The 22,468-nt window shown below is 42.2% G+C and overlaps 1 protein-coding gene across 1 annotated transcript; it reads left to right on the top strand.

Annotated features, from left to right (window-relative positions):
• The first annotated feature begins 13,387 nt into the window (after positions 1 to 13,387).
• On the top strand, positions 13,388 to 22,019 carry MED26 (mediator complex subunit 26). The gene is made up of 2 exons (XM_026864946.1): positions 13,388 to 17,616; positions 18,972 to 22,019. Exons 1-2 carry the CDS (start codon positions 17,506 to 17,508, stop codon positions 20,664 to 20,666), a joined length of 1,806 nt encoding a protein of 601 aa, XP_026720747.1. The 5' UTR covers positions 13,388 to 17,505; the 3' UTR covers positions 20,667 to 22,019.
• The last annotated feature ends 449 nt before the right edge of the window (positions 22,020 to 22,468 follow it).

Here is a 22,468-nt window from a genome sequence, read left to right as displayed (position 1 = left end):
ACGCCAGGCCGCGGCTCGGGTGCGGCCTGCAGGGGGCTCTGGGCCGGGCTCTGCCGCGGCTCGCCGGGACCTTCCGGGGCGCCCACCTGTTCCTCGGCCCCTGCGGCCCCCGCCAGGCGGGGTCCTGGGGTACCCCGGGCTCCGGGGACGCCGGGAGGACTTCGACGGGGACTTCGGGGCTCTGGAGCTGCTCCAGCACCGAGCAGCCTCCGTCTTCGGTGTTATCCCTTACTGCAGCGCGCTAATGAGCTTATCGGCTCCTCCTGGGATGTAGTGTAAGCACAGAACTCGGCGTGTATTTTACCTGTAAGTGGCCTGAACGTTTAAGTGGCGCTTGTCCAACATATCATTTACTCCTTTTAAGGGTTTTTTTGGCACGTTAAAGCAGCCCTTAAAACAGTCCTCCGCTTAGGGGTTTATGGCAGTGAGCTGACTGCAGAGCCTGCAATCTGTCAGATTTTGGAATCTTAGGTCAACAGTCTCCCCAACAGGACGCAAAGGTGGGTTTGTCTTGGCCATCTGCAGTTTGTGGGGGCAGCTACGGGCTCATCAGGCTGAACTGAACGCATGTATGTTATTCCAGAAGGCTGGCTATGTGGAATGGTACTTTGGTTCTATTAAAGTCATGCCTACTTCTGTCTGAACAAGTGGGTTTTTATAATAGATTGAAGTCTTAAAGTAGCTAATAAAGTTGTTGTCATTTGGAAACCACCTGAAGTGGCCTGCACGTGACATGAAAACTGAAGAAAAATCACCCTGACCTTGTAGCTGCTTTAGTAATCTCCTGTGATGTGCATTGGTCATGAGCTGCAATATTACATGTTCGAGTAACAGTAATGAATTATAATGGTAATTGTGGGGTTTTAAATGTCAAAGTTGTTTGAGTTTGCAGTACTTTAACGTGAATCTTGCTGAAATGTCAGTTAGTACACTTCATGAATTTTGTTTGCTCTTGAGTCCTCTTTTTTGTGGCTGTAAATTTTTCACTTTATGTTAGACCAAGTGCCAACCTTAATTTAATAAATTTCTAACAGATCTATAGTTTCTTTTCACTTCAAAACTGTCAGCAGCAATGATTACGCTAATTCTGGTGTTACTTTCTAAAACACTGTTGCTGTGCGGAAATAAGCTGCCAGGAAATATTATTTTGTGATGGATACTTTTCTCCATATGTTAATGTTACATTATGCTGCAAATGTGCTGGCAGTTTGGTTCTGATGAGGGGGGACCAGAAATAACCAGGCAGCTGTCTGCAAGGGGGAGTTAGAGCATCAGCCAGGAGCTCTGCTGGGCTTCCAGCAGGTCAGTAGCCCCATAAGTTTAGGAGTGATGTATGTTAAATTATAATTCGACATACTTGATACTTATCCAGGGCAATAATTGGTGGCAGAAAAATCAGCCCATTGTTTAGAAATGCCTGTAGGCAGGGGGCTGTCTTCCATTTTAACCTTTTCTTCGAAGGAGAGCAGAGGTGGTGTAGTTGACATTCATTGTGCAGGCTTAGATCTCAGACTCTTTTCTCCAAAGCACGTAGGATACGTGGTAATCAGTAAAACTACCTGTCATGCCACTTCCAGGCAGGGAAAGAACATCTTAAATTTTTGAACATGATTAAAAGCAGATTCTGAATTTAATCACGCTTGGGCACCAGAGTAAAAGTATAAGAAAGTGTTCTGATGTTTTCCCACAGGAGGAAGTCACTGCAGCTACGAGCTGCTGCACTTGCGGGTACTCACGGAAAACTCTGGCTACTTTCTTCTGGCTTTTAGAATCTTCTCCTTAAAGAAGTGGTTGCATTCAAACTTACGGTATTCATTATTGTGATTGACTTCCTTATTTACTGAGAAAGTCAAGCTTTGAGGCCTGGATTTCATTCAGGCTTTTCAATGTAATTGTTGATGTGTGTACGTGCGTGTTTCTGGAGAGGGGAGAGGGTGAAAACTGCAGGAATATTGCCAGGTGTGCAAAAAACAGCCCAGTTTTGTGAGGTTGAAGAGGAGAATATGGTTCTTCATAGTGCTTTACTGTAGGGCGCTGTAAATTTAAGCTTGACTGATATGTTCTCTAATAGAAGCTGTTTCTCCATTGTGGATATTCATTGCAGTGTAGCTGTGAAGGCCTTTGTGGTCTATACAGATCTTGGTTAACTCTGAGGTCCCACCTTAAGTTAAAAAAAAATTAGAGATAAGTTTCCCTACCTGTGTTGAGTTGAACTGGTCAAAATAACCTTTTCCCCAAGCTTTCAGAACCTGCTTGCTTTGAGAAATCATCTTCTGTGCTGATTGTTCATCTTGGTTCAAACTGCTACCTAAAGCTGTGCTGACTCAGGAGCAGTGTTTTAATGGTACACATGCATTTAGCACTTGAGACCTCTTCTAGTAATTGCTGCAGAATATATTTATAACTTAGTTTCACACACTTGGTTCAGAATTTACATGGGTAACCTCTATTTCAAAGGAGACCTATAAGAAATAGGCTATTTAAAAAAAATTACATCATCTTGGAAGCCACCCGGGATGTCTGGTGTTATGTATTCAGTTATTCAGCCTATTCCCCTGAAAAAAAACATATGGGCAAACTACTTATGTTACATGACTTAAACACTAAGTATCAACATCAATTTCCTTCCAAAGCTTGGGCGTTAGCAGAGTGTACCAAGCCTCACATTGGAGGAAAGGGTGAGTTTAGTGGTATCGACCACAGAGATGGGGGATAGGATTTTCGTGCTGGAAAATCCTTCTCCTGGAAGAACTGTGTAGAAGCAGTAGCTGAAGAAGAGTCTCCAAAACCTTGTTCTGGGAGTTGCATGAGATCTTACAGGGGAGATACTTGGTTCTGGTAGAAGCAACGCTTTTCCCGTTGGGCTCAGTGTGCTGAGAAACCACCTCTTCCACCAAGCAGAACACCTTTGCCTTGTTAAATCGTGCTCTGTGCTCTTCAGGGAATTTATTACCTGATGTCAGGAATAATGAGATCTGTTAGTTTTTGCTCTGTGGGGAAGCCTGTCATTTCCAACTGGCTGTTAGAGCTGTGCTTGCAATTAAATGGTTCCTCATCATGAATATGTAGCGATCTTTTCCTGATTTTAAATATTAGACAATAATTTAATTATTTGCCATTAATACCTTTCTGCGATGCAAATGCAGTTTTGGTTTGAGTAACAACCCATTATATGCTCGTTGTGTGGCTGGAGCTGATTGTAAATCAGGCTACTGTTCACTCGGTATCTCAGCCGGCCTTGCTGCTCAGACCTTCAGGAGAGGTCCATGATCTGAATTATTAATAATAAATCGGTCTGTGTGTTGTACTCTGTTAAGTAGTGCATTGGCCTGGGGTGATCTTCCAGTTAACACGAGTTGCATAGTTAAAGATGCTTCTACGGCTGTTTTCTGTATTGATTCCTTTACCGACGTCCTAGAAACAGAAGCTTCCCTCAGTGCTGCATATGCTTTCTAGAACAGAGTTTAAAAAGGAGGGGAGAAGGGGCAAGACACTGCTGTAATAAATATGGAGGGTGGAGGAAAGGTGGTGGTTTGCTTTGGGAAGGTACCGGTGATTCCTTTGGATGCAGGCAAGTATTACATGTGGGAGAAAGTAGACTAGGCAAGGCTTTGGCTTCATCCTTTTCTGTGAAGCCGTAATAAGCTTATCAGTTCTGAGGAAGCTGCAGTGTGCAAAGACCTGTTGTACCTCTCGCTGGTTTTGCTTATTTCCTTATTCTAGCCCATGTTGTTTCAGGTAGCATTGCATTTTGTGCATCAGGGCAGGGGTTGGGTTTCAGGTGTGTGGTGAAACATGCCGGTGGTTGTGGCATTTCCTAATGTGGAGGGTCTGAAGTGTTGTTGTCATGTTCCAGATAAAGGTTGGGGCCTGATGTAGTAAGTTCTGTTGTATTAAGTTTCTTAATTTTAAATAACCTTAAATAGGATGACTGCTTATTTTGGAGTTCTGCCTTGTTAACATCTGGATACACTTGAATTCACCTGTTTGAGGGTGGTGTTATAGTTGGTTTCTTGGCCTTTCTTTGCAGCTTTCCTCTCCACCTCTTTCAAAATAGTTTTGGGTTTGTTTTTTTTTTGCTTGGTGGAAGTTTATTTCAACAGTGCTTGTGATGCTTACACAGATTTAGATACTGTATTTAACTAGTCCAAGTTAGCACTTATCTGGTTAGTTGCCTGGATAGTCCCGGTCCATTTGTTACTGATGGTAATACAGCCGGTTACTTTTTGAGAGGTTTTTTGAGGACATTAAAAACTCTTTGCTTGCACGGTACCCCTTGCACTAGTGAGACCATTACAAAGTTTGAAGCTGCTGAGACAAAATCGGAGTAAACAAAAGTAGCAGGGAGTTTGGGTTGAGGGGTCAAAGCAAGGGGAATGCCAAATTGCCTTTCTGTTGTTAATTCCTTGAAACTCCGGAGGTTGCAGCGATGATGGCAGTAGTCATTTGCTCTTAAGCTGTAATTTGAGTGTTTGTTTCAGTAGCAGTGACAATTTAAATAACACCCACTTCTTATTCCTGCTACACACACCCATTTTAGGTGTGCTGGTGCAAGTATTTGCAGGATCATGTGCTGAACTGAACTGGGGAATTGATCAAGGTTTAAAAAAGACAATACTTTTTTTTTTTTTCCCCCCCTCCGGGTAGTTTTTGATGTAGCTCGGTTACCTGATAAATCTTCTAGTGCATCACAAATAGTACCTGGCACAGACATGGCGGCAGAATTGGGCATTAAAGTGTTTAAATAAGTATGGAAGCTGACAAGTACAGTGCTCTTTGCTTCCTCCTGTTTCCCTGCTGCCTTAGCGGGCTGGCTCAGGACCTTGTAGGAAAAGAGGTATGTGCTACCTCCAGAAGTCAACTGCACTGCTCTGTGTATTTTGAGATGAGGGTGGGTGCCTTATGGTCAGGTTTAACTTGTAGAGGCTTTATTGTCGCTGTCACCTGTGGGTGGTTCACAGATGCCTGGAGTCATCCCCCTGTGTTGGTTGCAGTGCAGTAATGCCAGGGCTCGGCGTGAGTTCCTGGGATAAATGCTGGGAAATTTCTTTATGGCCAGCCAGAAGGATGCTCCTGAGTGGTAACTGATGAGTGAGCTTTGAAACTCAAGAGTAAACCATCTAACACTAAAGGCTGTGTGGCTAATGCTCCAGATAATCAAAAAATTAATTGATGTGGATTAAACTTGCCTGTTACCCCGGCTGAAACTGCCAGTGGAGACACAGCACCATTCCCCAGGCTGCTGAGGAGCTCAGCTGGCCAAACCCGACCTGGAAGGGGCTCACCTGGGGCTGCTCTCCCTGCCCTGGCTCCGTGTGGGCTCACAGAGGTGACTCCCGGCAGGAGCTGGGGGAGTGTGTGGCGAGGAGGGGTGACAGTGGGGTCGTGGCAGCCCCAAGCAGTAAAAGCTCAAGCCCCTGGAGGGGCAGCACCCTCCAGCCAGACACCCCTCAGTTTATCAGGCTGCTTTTGTTAAAGGGAATCAGGCTTTTTAAATCCATAGGATAAAACTTTGCTGCAAGTATACCTGTCTGCACATGCTGTAGCAGGGACCCTTGGTGAGAAGTGGCGGCTTTGATTGCTCAGAAGCTGGAGGGAGAAAGTGCTGGGAGGGGAAAAAACTAATCGAGTTCATTTTTCTTGATGTAACCAGCAGCTTACTGAATGGAACAACCATTTTTTTGTAGGTAGAATAAACATCAGGAATAATCTCTGACAGTCATCAAGAACCACTGTGTGGAAAAGACAGTGGATGTGTAAGATGTTCATCCTTCCAGGAGAGATGGGCTAAAACACTTCCATACAGCAAAGAACCTGAGGCTGCCGTTTCCCAAGCTGCTCTGACTTGGGGCAGCTGGGTTCCTGCTGGTGCAGGCATTAAGCCATTTCTTAAGCCATTTTGGTGCTCCTTGGCACACAGTTAACCCAAGAAAGCAGTGAGCTGAGCATGGGGCTGGAGCTGCGGTGGGCATGGGGTGCAGCTGGGTGGGCTCCTGCTGCCCAGACACTGCAGTGTGGGAGGGAAGATATTTGCTGCCAAAAGCTCCCAAGTGGGGAGGGACACAGTCTGTGTCTTAGAAAATATGAAGATCTTTGGCTTAGCCCATGTTTCAGAAGTCTGGACGTAGGATAGAAACTCCAATTTCTCATTTGTTAGGGTTTTGTACAGTAAGTTGAGGATGAGCCCAGCTTTAGGACTAAGGTGCAGGTCGTTGCCTCTCTTCGGGGTTTTGGTATGGCCATATGACACAACAGTGCTGTCGTTCTGGCACCTTTGGCTCCTGATCAAAGTAGTTTCAGGGCAGCTGAAGCTTTTTCTCCCTGTGAGGGGAGATCCTTTTCCAGTTTCTCCAGGGAGCTGCTGCAGTTGACAAGTAGAGTTTTCCTTTTTCATGAACCACAGAAGCTTCAGGACAGGGAAAGAAGGAATCGATTCTGCCTGCTATGGAAAATTGATGTTAATTAAGAAGCACTTCTTTTAAGGCATAGTTACTCCAATATATTAGATTTGTAGTTCAAATTAATGTCAGTGTAGTTTTTATTTAAAAAAAGCATGTCTGTTTTGGATGATAACACTTTACTACTATCTCGTCTCGCCCATTTTGTGCTTGGTGATAACTTCAAATAAACTCTTTGGTATGTATAACACATGGTATGATGTGGCCCCACTTACTCGGTCCGTAAAGAAATATTTAAGGTAAAGGTAAGTATGTCACATTTGTTTTAATGTATGTAGGTTTGTTTATTCAGTATTCTAACAGCTAAATTATTCTTTCTGCAGGTAATTCATGCTTTCAGTGTTTGGAACAATATTTAAGTGGCAACAAATTGCTTCCATTTGAGGTGCAATCTGCTAAACTTCACAGCGTGTCAGTGTTTTCTGGGGCACGGCTTTCATGGGGCAGCGGTGCATGCTTAAGTGTGATTGTTAATATCAAAGTATACAATTTTCAGCATGTCCAAACAGTCGGTGGTAGAAATTTCCATTGGGGAATCACTGGAAGTAAAACGTAATTAGTTCTGTTTTACTGAACAAAGTGGTTTTCTAACAGAGCGGTTGGGGAGGAGGGGAATCCTACGTCCAAGTCTGTAGTATTCAGCAACATACTCAACTGGGTGTATTTTGAAACTTTGTGCTGTAAAGATGACTGTGCAGAGGTGGAAGTCTCGTCTAAGAGTGACAGCCAGCACTTTTGTGGAGCTGCTTTCTCACGTACTGTTTTCATGCAGAATCCTCTTGCAGGGTATCATGATTATACTGCAGGTCTAACTTGATTTTTTTTGTTGTTGTTGTTAAGGAGTGTAGAACTTCTGAAGGCAGAGGAGCATGGGTTTTCTCAAGGTGGTGTTGCACATTCATAAATAGTCTTCAGTTCACAAACTTCCAGCTGAGTTTCTCTAACTCGAGCTGTCACTCAAGCAGAGCTCTTTGAGCTGGGTAACGTGGTCAGTATGTAACACTCCGTGTGCTGTGTAAATTATTTGTACAGGAAGGAACATGGAATTTTTGTGTCTGTGTGTAAGTTATCATCCTGAAAGTTCCAGAAAAAAAAATTATACCTCAATATTACAGTTTATCCTTGGAGAAACTACAGTTGATTTTTGAACAGATTTTTGAGCATAGTGAGGTGGAAGAGAAGATGCAAGTGGTGGTGTTTCAAATGTATTTGCAAAGATGGGATGCCTGCAGCTTTTGTACATACGGAGCAAGCATGCTGGTTGAGGGGCTGACTGCGTCATCAAATCTCTGCTGTCGTGTGTAAGAGTTTCAGTCCATCAAAATATGAGCTCTTGGGTTTTGACTCGGTGTAGTATTTTCTTCACTGGACTGTTTAAGGCAGGCTGCCAAGGGGCTTAAGCATCAGTGGGGCTTTCTTAAACGGAAAAGATTTTTGCCACTAGGTTAGAAATAACTAGCACCGGGTTGCAGCTTCTTGAGTGTTTTGTGTTTAAATATAAATAAAATGCTGATGGGGTCCTGGGTTCTTTTGTCCTGTCATGATCACACTGCAATTAGCTCTGGAGTGGAGCTAGTCTTGAAGTAGCCCTCCAGTTTGTAAGCCCTGAGTTGAAAGGTGGTCTGCCTACCTTCCTCTGGGGGGAAGATTTTTTTTTTTTTTCAGCCAAAGGTAGAAAACTAATTTCGTTTTCAAGTAGCTGCTAATGATTGTGCCACTGAATGGAATGGCTGAGTATTGCTTTCCCCATCTGCTCCTGAGGACCTGCAAAGTCTTTGGAAATGGGTGTCTGGCAGGAGAATTTTATCTAAAATTCGGTGAGCAATAATTCTAGGAGATGGGTGAATTGATTTCATTTTTTTTTTTGCTTATCCATAAAACTTCTCTGTGGTATGTGCCGACAAATTCTGTAATTGCTGTTGAAAGAACATGGTGACTTCTCTCCAAACTTGCTATTTAAAACTGTCCTAATTTGTAAGACTATATTTTTCTCAAGTTTTGTGAACAAATATGCCATGCTTACGTTCTTATGAGCAGTCATGCAAGCATATTGTGCTTCAGTGTCATGAATTACAAATTCCACAACGCAGTGTATTCAGGAGGCTCTTACCTTAGTCTCCTTTAAGGAATCAGCTGAGAATCTTCCCAACATTTGGATAAAAGTTGTCCTGCTGTGTTTAAAAGTACACCAATATGGTGATAGGTGTCTTAAAAAATAAAGAAAAGAGTGTAAAGTTTATATTGTGGTGACATTAGTAGGGCTTTTCTTTATTACATTCAGATACAAACTGTTCCGTGTCAACAGCTCTGGGTAGATATTCCATGTGATGGGTAACATGATATTTAGAAAATTTTAGAGCTCTTGACCCTTTGAAGTAATTCTCATCGAGTCTTTAAATATGTGTTGCATAATTTTCAATCTCCACTAGTTCTCTGGAGTGCATGAAGATCAAGGAGGTGATTGCACAACGATTCTGTCCAGGCGATGCCTGTAAGGGTCATTCTCATAATCTGGTTTGGTGTCTGATTTTGCTTTTATCGTAGGACAGGTGGATACTAACGGTGGGTTCAGGTGGAGTGGAGAGCTGCTGAGCTGGGAGCATCTGCCTCTGCTGGCACCTGCCTCTTGTACATTAACTCTCAGCATTGGCTTTTCAGTTCCCCCAGTAACCCCAGGCTAAGTACAGACTTCTGTGTGAATGGGTGGGTATCTCCTTACCCTAGAAAACACCAAGATCATCATAAATCAGAAGGGGTGCATCTTAAGGCTGGATTTTCTGTGTATTCTGTATTCTGCCTGAATAATCAACAAACGCCGTGTCTCTCTTGTTGAAGTCGGAGCAGTTGTTCCTGTGACTTTCATTATACAGCGACCTCATTTTATTGCTCTAAATTTTTAAGCAGTAAATTTGGACTTTAGTTGATGGTTTATAACAAATAATAAATACCAAGATTCATCTGGTTGAAGATTCTGTACAGGTGGAAGAGGAGGAGAAACTTATCATGTATACAACAAAACGGTATCGTGGTTAGATGCCCTTAGGGCCAAGTTAGTGATTGGGTTTTAGGGCTTGTGTGTCGGTGATGTGTTCTATGGGTGTTATTTATTGTGCTGAAACAATCTGTAGTGATTGCTGCACCCAGAGGGTGACATATTGCATTATTTTGTATTCTTTGGTCGTGCAGCTCAACAGTTGACAAGTCTTGTTCTGTAAGACATGCTATGTTGTTCCACTAAATGTTAAACACATTTGTAGCTGGCCATGTGATCCATAGTATTTATACCAGAAGGCTGTGGATGTGTAGGGCTGAGTCAAACCTAATAATTTCCATGGTTATTCTTGTTTTATTATGCTTTGTTTTGGCAGGACAGTGCTGTTAGGGAAATGTGCTGAAGTGGTTGGGACGTGGAGGGGTGAGGGTGAGGTGCTTGACGGTGATACGAAGTGACTACAAGTCCTGAGTGGTGATGAGCTGCCTGGGAAGGCCGGGACAGCCGTGGGCATTTCTGGGGGCAGGCACTTGGGATCCTGAGCCTGCCCTGTGTGGTGGGGCAGTGAATCTTAAAGTGTTGCATGTTGTAAGTCCTTTATAAAACTGCTTCATATAATTATGAATTTATTTGAGAGGACAATTTAGAATTACTATTTTGAGTCTGTTTGGAACTAGATAAATGGGTGTTTCAATGTATTTCTGCTGTTGGGTATCGGTTCCGGGTGTGAATCACAGGGGGGGGTGGCTGGCAGGGACTTAATGAAGCTACGTGGTCCATCACCTTCACTGAAGTAGCATCACCTATATAAAAAAAACTCCTTCCAGACTTATCTAATCTGTTCTTAAACCTCTGCAGTGGCTATGGAAGCTCTTTGGGGGCTTATTTGAGTGTATTAGTAGCTCTCTGGTTACTCCTAATATGTAATCAGTATTTGTCTTGTTGCAAATGAGGGCAGTGAGCATGAAAACAGTTGATGGCCATTTTCTTTATTATGACTAATGATGCATAGAGAGCTTATGTCGTTTCATGTGTCTCCTCCCTATTTTTTTCCAATATTGTGCGAATGAGTACTTAAACCTTTTTTTTTTTCCCTATTAACCATGTTTTCAAAACCTCTTATCACTGCTCTCCGCTGAACTCCTCTTTGTATATGTTCTTCTTGAACTGTGGTGCCTTGAGATGAACATGTAATTCCAGCTGAGTTTGATTCCTAAACCATTCCTTATCAGTTTGGTGTTGAGTGAAAAACAAGACTAAAATTATCTTGCTTGCCGTATGCTGCGGTAGATACCATTGAGATTGCTCTGCCCTGCTGTGACAATGCCTGCCTGGCTTTGTGGTCCCTGCTACCTGCTCCTCACTCCGTTCCTTTATCTTGAATTTGTGCCACACATGTCTTTCCAGTTTAGTAGTATTTGGTATAACTAACTCTCACTTCAGCTGCTGGGCTTTTTAAATCAGGTTAATAAATTTGTTCCCCAAAAAGGTTTTGAACGTTCAACTTCGTGGTCTCATGGTTTGTTTTGGTTTGGAGCGGGGTGGGGAAGAAGTGTTGGGGCATCATGTTGTAGTGAGTCTTTTATGTTTCATATCCATCTGAGGAGTAGGCACTACAGGTACAATTTGTATGATACTATACAAAATGTTTAGTGAATGTTGAAGTCGACAGACAATTATTTCTCTCTGTAGTAACAAAAATGTCTTTCAATTATTGGCTAATAAATATGGAGAAAAGTGTTACAATGTTGACTGTTTTCCTTAAATTTGCCCTAAAGACCTCTTCCTGTAGAGCAGAACCTTTCCTGGATGTGCCACTGTGAACTGGTTATGTTCTGGGCGTGCGTCTTGTCTCCGTAATCTGTATTTTACTACCCCTTGCATCTTACCTTCTAAATGACTCCACTGATGGATACTCCCGTTGTTGGATGGTTTCCCCAGCCTTGCCAAAGCGTGGAGAGTTTTCCTGCTACGTCAGGGGCCTCTGCCAGGGTTAGATGTGTCCTTTGGAGTGGGCTGTGCAGAGAAGAGCTGGAGTGTTGATGGCACTTACAACTGCTCTGCATTTGTGTCTCGAGGCTGTTTGTAACTGCTGGGGCAAACTGTGTGTTCTGCCGGCAAACTCCTCTTAATCCCTTGGCTGTTCTAGTCTCTCTACACCTTACTTACGTGTGTACATACTGCTGAAAGGTAACAGGGCTAAACTGTTGTCCTGCTCAAGAGAAATATTTCAGGTCTGCTGATTTCTTCTTTGCAGTGAGAGATTTTGTTGGAATCTGACCTTACTCTTGTTTGATGGTCTTGGCTGTGTAAAATATATATGGGAAGGTATCCGAATGATGTTACTTTACCATTAAATAAAGCCTAAATACAAATAAAACTATGCAAATTGTTTTGACTCTTTAAATCAGACCTGGAAATTTTCAATCCAGAGGTCAGGATAAGGAATTGCTGTGCCTGGACACTTTTTGGACTGTTCTTGGTAGTTAAGGAGCATTTCTTGTTGTTTGGCAACACAAATTTCTGATCAGTTTTCAAAGCACAGACTCCAAATTAATTTCTGTGTTATAGAAGATACTCTCAGTGGATGACTTTCAACCCAAATCATTGATTCCTTCATGTTTAAAGATCTGCTTTGCTATTAGAAGACTCGCCTCCACCTCTAAGAATGTCTTTTGTGTACTGGTGAATATTTGAACACTGCTTAGCAAACTGACTTTCAAACATTTTCGATAATAATGAACAAAGTAGTGCATGATCATCATTTTGGTATGTCATTTCTGTGAATAGTATCCCGTGTACCTTATCTTTAGACAACATCATGTCACATTGCGGGTAGGGGAAACTGTTAATAGATCAGTTGCAAGGGAACTGAACTAAATACCAGCAGGTTTTTAACCTGAATTCTAACTTTGTGTTTGGTCTGTATCTTTTTAAAAATTCTAGTTTACAGTTCATGATACGTATTGTTGGTGTCTGGTGTCTAATGCGTCCTATATGAAGTGCTAAATAAACACTAAACTTCTGTATTTCCATTGCCACATTTAAATAAAGCCTACTATGAATAGCAACTTCTCTCTTCTTATTATTCCATGTTTCAGATTATTATGCAATGAAGTAACTTTGATACAGATGCAGTGCTGGGGGCAAGACCTGACACTGATCAGAGACCTCAGTCCAGGGTAAGAATTGGTGCTGAGGTGCAGGTGATCACTACGCTGCGCTGGAGAAAATAAATGCAAGTGGATGACGTTGCTCATGGTGCTGTTAGCTGTAACTCCTTCTGAATCAGTTCTGCCTTCCTGGCAATTTCAGCAAGATTGACCTTGAACCCACGATTTTCCTGCATGTTACCCTGTACTACCTTAAGGATATACATTGCCCACAGATATATGACAGTTTTTATAACTACCCAGTGAAATGCTGCTGTCCCTCGGAGCAGGGGGAAGAAGATAAAAAATGGTACAAATGCTCCTGTGAACTTCTGTATAGACCATACTTCCTTTCCTGTATTAATTGCTGACAGAAAACACCAGATTGGCAATAAAAATTTGGATTGTGTCTGTAGGAAAGTTAGAAAGATCTGTTTAGTCTTCCACGGTGGGTCCACTTCTCTGCCTGCTTTTGTAAAATTGCTTTGGTACTACAGGTGGGAAAATGTTACAAAAGTAATTTCTTTGAAACTAGCAAAATACTGAGTATCTGTAGCATATTCTGAGGAAGTAAGCTGAAGTCTGATGGCAAATACATTCTCTCAGGGCTGGTGTCTTCTGATATATCTGTATAGTCTATTTCAAAAATGCCTACAATGGAGTCGGATTATTATTATTATTATTATTACCTGTGATTTCAGGAGTTTTAGAAAAGTTTCAGTGATTAGGAACTCTAGACATACTAGAGGCCAAGTGTAAATACTCTTTAGAAAGTTTTAAAGATACTAATGTGACCCATATGGGTGATGATATTGTGTCAAAAGATGCCTTGTGGTGCTGGTACGTGACCTTTGTGCAAGGGATAAAAAGAAGAGTTTTTCCAGCCAGAATCCAGTAGGGAGGAATCTGTATGAGCAGCTTTACTGGGAGGTTTGTTGTAATTGTGCACCTAGCTGAGGTTTCTGTGTTACAAGGAAAGAGCTGCTGCTCCTACTCCAGGCCTGTATAAACTAAATGTCTCGGCAGCAGCATCACTGCTAACTCCCATCTGGTTTGTCATGGATGCAGAGATCTTCAGAAACATCCCTGTGAAACATTAAAACAGCAAACCCAACAAATTGCTTTATTCAAATGACTGCAGTTGAAGGTTTCTGTAACATTTGTTTCTTAGGCGGCACTGGAGCGAGGAGCAGGTTGTCCTGTGCGTCAAGGCAGTCCTGAGGAAGAAAGGTGTCGCATCGGTGCTCATTTTGTGTTTTCTGTCTGGACTGGTCTGTAGATAAAAGAACAGAATCAAAGCCAAGCATTTGACTCTGCTAGTCCAGCATAAAATGCATCCCAGCAGGTTGATAGTCCTGGCCCTTCCGCACCACCAGCGCGTGGAAGTGGCGATACCAGCTCACGTGCGGATCCTGAGCTTGCTGCTATTTTCAGATCTACTGGGGAAGGAGATGGTAGAACTGGAGGTAGCAGGGAACAGCTGTACGTTAAACTTCCCGAGCCCAAACACAATTCTTATCCTTTTAAACTGCTGTGTAACACCCTGAAGTTAGTTACTGAATTGTTCTTGATTTATAAAAGCTAAAATAGGATTAAGATGGCAGTTAAAAAACGGAAATTAAGCGACTTGATCTTTTCCAGAGCGTTCAGAAACCCATGCTTTTGTTTGAGGCTGCAGTAAAAACTTTTAGTGCTTAACTTGGAAGAGATCTCAGATACCAGTAGTAAACTCCACCAGAGTATGGCTGAGTGACTTAAGGAGACTCGCCTGGAATAAATAAGATTTGTTTTCTGTGACTGTCGTTAGGGTTGGCTGGAAAGGATTATCGTACATGACTCAAAGCAGATGTTCTCCAGTAAACTTTCAAGTGAATTAGTCTGTGTGCCAGTCAATCTTCCCAACGCAGGAATAGCATGGGATAATTTGAAATGCCATATAAATTATTCTGGCCCGTTTTCTGCGAGCTCCTTAATGTGAGGCCCTGGGGTTGCGTTTTGGGGTGGTAGTAACAGGTTGCAGTGGAAGTAGACGAAGGCAAATAGAAACTAAAATGATGTGCAAGTTCCTGAGATGATGACTTGCGCAATTGTACTCTTAACGGTGTCTGAAGAGAACAAAGTTGCCAAACTCCCTTGTCCCACTCAGCTTTATATTACTTTGTCTATCTGCTGTGCAGCCGATAAGCATTTTTAATACCAGCTTCCATTAATAAATGATCATTTCTGGTGCTGCTCAAAGTAGGATGATGTCCTGGTGGGTTTTGTAACTTCAGTCTCGTGTCAGCTATGGGACGATGTATTAATTTTATTAAGACAGTTTAAGGTGAAGATACTGGTGTGTTATTGACATAGGTGTCTTCACGTTGAATAGATGATACTTGAGGTGTTTTGGGGAAGTCAGCTTGTTTTCATCATAGTGTTTAACTATTCTAAAAGAAATTTCATAGTCTCTATTTTGAAATAGGTGAATATAATTTTTATTCTAAGCTTCTCTTTATGGCAGTTTGGGTGAAGCATTCCAAGAAAACTACACAAAACTACCAGGGAAGGGTGGAGAAGTTGTTGAACCTGCCTGAACGTTTTATTTTTAATTTTTTTTTTTTTTTAAGAACCATGCTTCCCTGCAGGTCAAAAAGGAGGAAGAGATGAGGGGAGGTTCTTGCAGTTGATCTCGTGTGAGCCTTCGTGCTCCTTGCAGCCATGGCTTCAGTGTGACAGCGTGTTCTCAATTGGTTACAAATGTGTGAAGAATCTGAAATGGGTGGTTTGTGTTTTACCAGAAGCTGAGTGATCAGCAGAGACTCAGCGGTGTAGGGCTGCTTTCGCTGTCTTAATTGGCACCATGTGTCCCTCGGAGGAGGGAGCGAAGTAACAGTCTTAGTGTAGACCTGGTCTCTGGTAGGAGATGGAGCTTTCGGGGGCATCCGAGATGCGTATCTGGGCATATTGAATAAAGGCAACGCCATTACTGGAAATTCCCTGACCAGTTTCATCTTTCTGTAGGTGTGTATATACATGAGCGTATCACTTTCCTCATCTTGACCTTTTGATAGACTAATGCTCCTGTTTTGCCATCAGTTTGTCATTTAGATAATTAATATTTGGGGATTACCAGTAACTGCAAAAATAATTGTACCGATTATTGGTGTGTGCAATACACAGAGCCTTTTTGCACCCTGGTAATTCATAGTCTGAAATATGTGTTGGGAAGGAGAGTATCATGTTTTGCAAGTCTAAAAATGTTTGTCTGGAAACTCCCAGAATTGAGAATTAGCCATTCCAAGTGCTCTGGTTCTAAAAACTGAAAAAACCCTGGTGTTATGTATTCCTTCAACTGTGGTGTAAATCATCCTTCCTAGGGACTGAGGACAGTGCAAGGATCAAAACATGGAAGAAAGTCAGTGTAGTGAAGTCAAATAATAACAACTAAAATGTGTCAGAATATGTTCTACTGTTACTTAAAACCTTAAGTGGAGTTTTACCAGACCTGACCCGATGGTAGAGCTTGCTTTAAGTATCTGCAGAGGTGTTGCAGATTTTGTGAAGAAAGAACCATTCATCTTTGGTCTGAAGTTGGTTTAACAACCTCTAAGAGTTATCATCATTCAAAGCCTATAGAGATTTTTTTAAAAATAATTTTGATAAAAGTAAATCTAAAAATGAAGCAGAGTGCTTAATTGCTGACAGCTTTCTCCAAGTATCTCCAACATTAAGCAATCCTGCTGTGATTGGAAAAAACATTGTCTATGCACAAGATTTTCTGAAAGGAGGAGACTTCTGCTCCTGATTCTCCTGTTGTGTTTTAATAGACGGGTAGAATTGACTTGGAAAAGCTAATTCTTACAAACTTGCAGTCTTTTTAAAATGAGGAATCTTGCGGCGGAATGTGTGGCTGGGAGCGCAGCGCTGCCTGATTATGCTCCTGGTAAGACTTTAGGATAATGTGAGATCCCTGCAGAGGTTCTTGCTGAGAGATTTTTCTCAGATGCAGTTCACGTCCAGTTGAGTCGCAAACGCAATTTAAACAATAAATGAGACTGATTCAAGTTTTTCTTTGCTTATCTTTTAAATCTATCTACAGAGGTGAATTAGAAATTCCAGGTTTTGGTGCTTTTAATGTCAGGTGATCGAAATACAGATCCCTAGTGTGAGGTTTCTCCTAGAAATTATTAAAATCACACTTGTGCTTAGCATCTACAGATTGTGGCAGCTGCTGCTGTGTGGAGCTTACTCATGCGTGCAGGAATATTGCAGCGAAGCCCCTCAGAAAATCTGATACGTGCTTTGTTGTGTGATGTGAATTCCCACAGTTACACCTCGCCGTCTTACGGATGGGGTCACACGGTTCTGGAGTAACTGGTGGAGGTTTTAAGGAGGCTGTGGAGGAGCCGTGGCTGCGTCCCAGGCTGGGTCTGTCCGATGGCCTGAGGACACCCGCTGGGTGCAGCCTCTGCCCTCCCCGGGGCTTGGGCTGTGGTGTGCAGCTGCGGGAAGCATCGAGATTTTGAACAAAAGTGTCGAACGGTGACTTGTATCAATCTAAAGCGGTGCCTAAAGGAATAAATGCAAGATTTCTGATTTGACTCGTTGCTCTTCTTGGTCCACATGGCACTTTTGTTTCCATTGGCCGTAGGACAACTAACTAGTACCTTGGCTAGGTGTCTCAGAATTTTGCTAGTAAGTTGTGCTGGGTTTATTGCTAATGTTTCCTTTAGTTTTACATAAGAGCGTGTTTGTTACAGCTCCTGCAGTTTCCAACTAGGTCAGTAAAGTGTCCTTGTCCCTATTCTTTGAACAATCAGCTCCCTAAAGCCAGACAGTGTGATAGCAATTTTGTGATTAATGCTTCCAGCAATTATAAAGTGGAAGGTCTTAAATTACATTTGGTGACTAAGACCTGTACATGAAACATGAAGTGACTTTGTCTTCCTTGTTGCAGATCCGTAACATGGTGGCAGTGCTGGAAGTGATCTCCAGCCTGGAGAAATATCCCATTACCAAAGAGGCACTTGAGGTATGTCACCCTCTAAACATGACTTGATTTTTGTGTATATAAAAGGACTTTGTCTGTCTAATTTCCATAAGAGCTTTTCTTGAAACAATACATTGATTGCAAAGGATTCACAATTAAGATATTATTTTGTCCCTCTCGTGCTGCTTCTGACATCTCCGTGCACACACAGTGATTCTTTCTGGATTCAGATCAGTATTCTGTGCAGCACAGTTCCGGCTCGTGCAGGGCATTACATTAATCATTGCTACTGATTAATTTTGTTGCGTTCAGCAACATCACTCTGCTTGCTGAAGTACTGGTCACCTTTTTAGGTGTTTGGTGACCAAGCACCAAAGAATCTGAAACAGGAATCTAGTTACTCTGTGTCTGTAAAATTAATCATAAATTCAGTTAAGCAGGTTTCAGTGCCTGATCTAGTTGGTGAGATTAGGTGTGTTAAAAGCTGAAGTATCAGGTGGCATGGCTGCAGTCCCACTGGCCATGCTCAGAAACAGAGCCCTAAGACGTTCTTATGGCTAAACTCTAAAAAATTTGTCAACCTTTATATTGAAATTGTTGGTGTTACTTGCTTTTCAGTATTGCTTAATTATAAGCCCATCTGTATTTCAACATCTGTATCGCAACATGTTGCATATTTCTCTCACAGTCTGGTCTACGTGTTCCTTTGAAGTGATTTTCTTAAGTAATCTGACTTGTGGAACAATTCTTTGTTTTCAAATGTGCTTTGGGAACAATCAAACACTTCACTTCCTTCCGCTTACGAAATCACTTTGGGCCACCCTAGGAATGCTTGTTTAAATCGGGTCTTTCATACGTTTTCGAGCTACTGGGGAGTGAAGGGAGAGGAGACATGGAGGAAGAAGGTGGGATATAAGTCGCACCCTGGCCAATCAGGTTTGTGAAATGGAGATTTTACTTGTCAGTGTATTCCTGTAACTGGCAAAGATTCTGGAATTTTTTTTTCTTGCCTCTTTCTGTAGCTCTTATACTTTCATTGCAATAAACACGCACCTTTTCTGCATTGGGTGCTGCATTTCCCCTCGAATCTGAAGTTGTGCCTTTATTCTTAAGGTTCTTGCTGATTAAAGAATTCCTTTCTGGTGTTTTTCACAGCTCTGGTTCTTTAGCCAGGGAATAAAGACAGTGTGACTTGAAATCTACAGGAGGTTTCACGTTGCCTGGCAGAGCGCTGGACCAACTGGACTAATCCTTTCCAAAAAGATTAATTCAGCACTTAAATCTTTAGCAGTTTTTCACTAGGTATTTCTTAGGGTAAGGATTACAGAGCAGAAAGGTACTTTAGGAATTTTGTTTGGAGCGATACCTGTTGTAAACCCATTTTTATTTCTTTATAGGAAACGAGACTTGGGAGGCTTATCAATGAGGTGAGGAAGAAGACGTCCAATGAGGAACTTGCCAAACGTGCCAAGAAATTGTTGCGGAATTGGCAAAAGTTGATAGAACCTGTAACCCAGAATGAACCAGTGCCAAGAGGGTTGCCGAATCCCCCCGGATCAGCAAATGGTGGTGCTCACAACTGCAAACCAGAAACGCAACTTCCTGCCGTGGCCGGATCAAAGCCAATCAGTGAATTGAAAAGCAGGAATGATATACAGAAACTAAATTCCCCAAAAACAGAGAAATTGGGAAACCGGAAAAGGAAAGGTGAACACAGGGATGGGCATCAGGGCCCTCCTCCCCCTAAAGTCTCCAAAGCTAGTCATGAAGTATTACAAAACTCTTCACCCCCTCCAACAAATGGAATTGGAGGTAGTCCTGAAAATTTTCCTAGTCCTGTAGACGTAAATCTACATGCAGGGCCTGAAAGCAGCAGGACAGAACTCAGTGAAAACGATAAACACAGTAAGATCCCAGTAAATGCTGTAAAACCTCACACCAGTTCTCCAGGACTTGTAAAACCTTCAAGCACTTCCTCGTTATTAAAGACTGCAGTGCTTCAGCAGCATGATAAATCGGAAGAAACCATAGGACCGCACCAACCTAAGAGTCCTCGCTGTTCCTCGTTTAGCCCTAGAAACGTTAGGCATGATACTTTTGCTCGGCAGCATACTACGTACTCACCAAAGGATTCACTGCCTAGTCCATCTCAAAGGTCTCAGTTCTTGGATACTGCACAGGTGCCATCACCGCCACCATCCTTGATGCAACCCTCAACACCTCCAATGCCAGCAAAAAGACTGGAGTTCTCTCAGCCATCGGTAGCTGAGGTATCTCAGCACTGGCAGGAGCAGCAGGTACCGTCGGAAAGCCAGCAAAGGCACACAGCAGGGACACTTCAACAGCACACATCTCCCAGCTGCAAAACCAGCTCCCACCCCGGGGAATCTCTCACGCCACACATGGGCTTTTCACAGGACACTTCAAAAATGGACAGTGATGATGCTGCTTCAGGTTCCGATAGTAAAAAGAAGAAAAGGTACCGGCCCAGAGACTATACGGTCAACTTGGATGGGCACCTGACAGAAGGGGGTGTGAAACCTGTGAGATTAAAAGAGAGAAAACTCACTTTTGATCCCATGACAGGACAGATAAAACCTTTAACACAGAAAGATCCTTTGCAGGTAGAAATCCCTGCACTTACTGAACAGCACAGGACAGAAATGGAAAAGCAGGAGCAAAAACCCAACCTGCAAAGCCCTTTTGAACAAACGAACTGGAAAGAATTATCCAGAAATGAAATCATTCAGTCATATTTAAACAGACAGAGTAGCTTGCTGTCTTCATCAGGAGTACAGACTCCAGGAGCTCACTACTTCATGTCTGAATATTTAAAGCAGGAGGAAAGCACTAGAAAAGAGGCTAGAAAGACTCATGTTCTAGCTCCTAACAGCAAACCTACAGACTTGCCTGGGGTCACAAGAGAGGTCACAAGTGATGACCTCGACAGAATACGTGAACATAACTGGCCAGGCGTGAACGGTTGTTATGACACACAGGGTAACTGGTATGATTGGACACAGTGCATATCTTTAGATCCACACGGGGATGATGGTAGATTGAACATCCTGCCTTACGTCTGCCTAGACTGAGTACAGTTTTGCTAAAAATGCTTTTACATCTGCAGTTAGCAAAAATGGCAGACACTATGCCACTTAAAGATGGAGAAAGCCTCCTGTCCTGGACAAACAGGCCCAACGAGCAGAGGGTGTGAGGGAGCTGGTTCTTTACAGCTCTTTCCTTTAAATTCTCCTTTTGTGAAATGCTGCTACCAGTTTACTAACAATTGCAAAGGAAGGCATACGAAGGTTGATAAATTGAGTTCAAAACTCTATAGCGAGCCAGCTATAAAAAAGTGTTAGTCCCCAAGAAGTGAAGAGGATTTCCAGCACTTTCTGAATGCCGGAATCTTATTACAGGCAGGTACAGAGAAAATTGTGGAAGTTACCTTAACAAAATATGCATCTATTTATTTGACTTGATTTGGGTTTTTATTTGGCAGTGAGATATTGGAGAGACAATGTGCAAAAACTGTAGTTTTATTTGTATCACATCTCTGAACATGATTGCGTTTTTTTTTAAAGTCATGTGGTACGGAGATTGGGTTTTAAACAGCAGGTGTTGCACTGCAGGCTGGGAGACCAGCTTCAGCTCAACATTCCATAGGCATCCACATATTTTAGTCTGGTTTCAGTTTAAATCCAGTCTCTGAGAAATGCTGCAAAAACTAGATGTTTAATGATATTTTTGATCCCACCACCACCAGCCAAATATTTTTCCTCCTTTTCCCTTCCTGCAAACTTCTAGGAAAAAAAAAAAAAAGAGAAAAAAAAAATAATAAGAAAAATCACCTTTTCTAGAATCTAAATGTAATGAGGGTGCTACAAGTTTGTAACTGTACTGTGAGAGGGAAAAAGGAAGCCTGTTTGTATGCTGGAAATATACTTGTTACCATTCCTTTAGATATTGTTTGCCTTATGGATATCCATCATAAACGCAATTTGCAAAAACAAAGAGCCTTAGTGAATGTACAGTAACTAGACTTCTGTGTTCTTGGGATGCAGAAGGGAGCAACTTTGCTATTTGGTCCTTTAAGTGGACACATTGTGATATAAATGTGGAAATAAAAAAAATTTGCACAAAACAGTTTGTGAATTATTTATACTTAAATAATTTTTTTTAAAGTTTGCTCAATTCAGACCAGCTAAGTGACCATCGACACCGAGAATCCGTCGGAGCGGTGCGGTGAAGCTGAGTCCCATCCGACGCTGTCGCCAGCAGCTGGCTGTTAGGGATATGCAAAATGTCTTCCAAGTACGTTGGTGGTATTCAGTCGCACAGGTTGGATTTTTTTTTTTAATTTTTTCTTTTTTGAGCTCTGGTTGCATCCAGGGTCTGGAGACTGATAACCCAATTGCTGTTAATGTACCTCAAAGTCTAAAAAAGATCAGAGTTCATCTTCTTTTTTTTTTTTCCTCAGTAAATTTGTAATGTATTATTCCTAATTGTTAAAGTGCTTTCTAAAGCAGCCTGGTTTGGTTTAGAAAGCTCAGAATTTCTATTAACTGTAATTGCTTTAACATTTGGGACTAGTTGTTTTCTGCAGTCCCCAGTGCTGGACTTCTGTCCAGGGGAAGAGGGGAGGGGACACTATACCAAAAATATTTCTAGGTTTAGTGATGTTAACTCTGTCAACCCTTTTGTGCTGGATCTCGCCTCTGTGGAGAAGCAAGAGTTCTCCTGCCTTTGAGAGCAGAATTAAGCTCTTACATGACTTTACAAGGGTGTTCCTCGCCACGTATACGTTAAGTTGGTTCATTCCCTGGAATACAACTGATAAGGTTGTATTTTTGTTTATTTTTAAGTCATTCTTGTTCAAACCTACTGCTGTTGT

This window comes from Athene cunicularia, assembly GCF_003259725.1.
Source record: "Athene cunicularia isolate RWA chromosome 28 unlocalized genomic scaffold, athCun1 chr28_part1, whole genome shotgun sequence".
In the NCBI taxonomy this organism is placed as follows: domain Eukaryota; kingdom Metazoa; phylum Chordata; class Aves; order Strigiformes; family Strigidae; genus Athene; species Athene cunicularia.
Note: the sequence above shows the minus strand (reverse complement) of the source record. Positions and strands in the feature narration are given on the sequence as shown.

What these genes read in the sequence shown, in the direction of transcription:
- MED26 (XM_026864946.1), top strand. Translation starts at nt 17,506, where the DNA reads ATGAAACATGAAGTGACTTTGTCTTCCTTGTTGCAGATCCGTAACATG. An exon ending in TTACCAAAGAGGCACTTGAG is followed by an intron (nt 17,617 to 18,971) that starts GTATGTCACCCT and finishes ATTTCTTTATAG; the next exon opens with GAAACGAGACTTGGGAGGCT.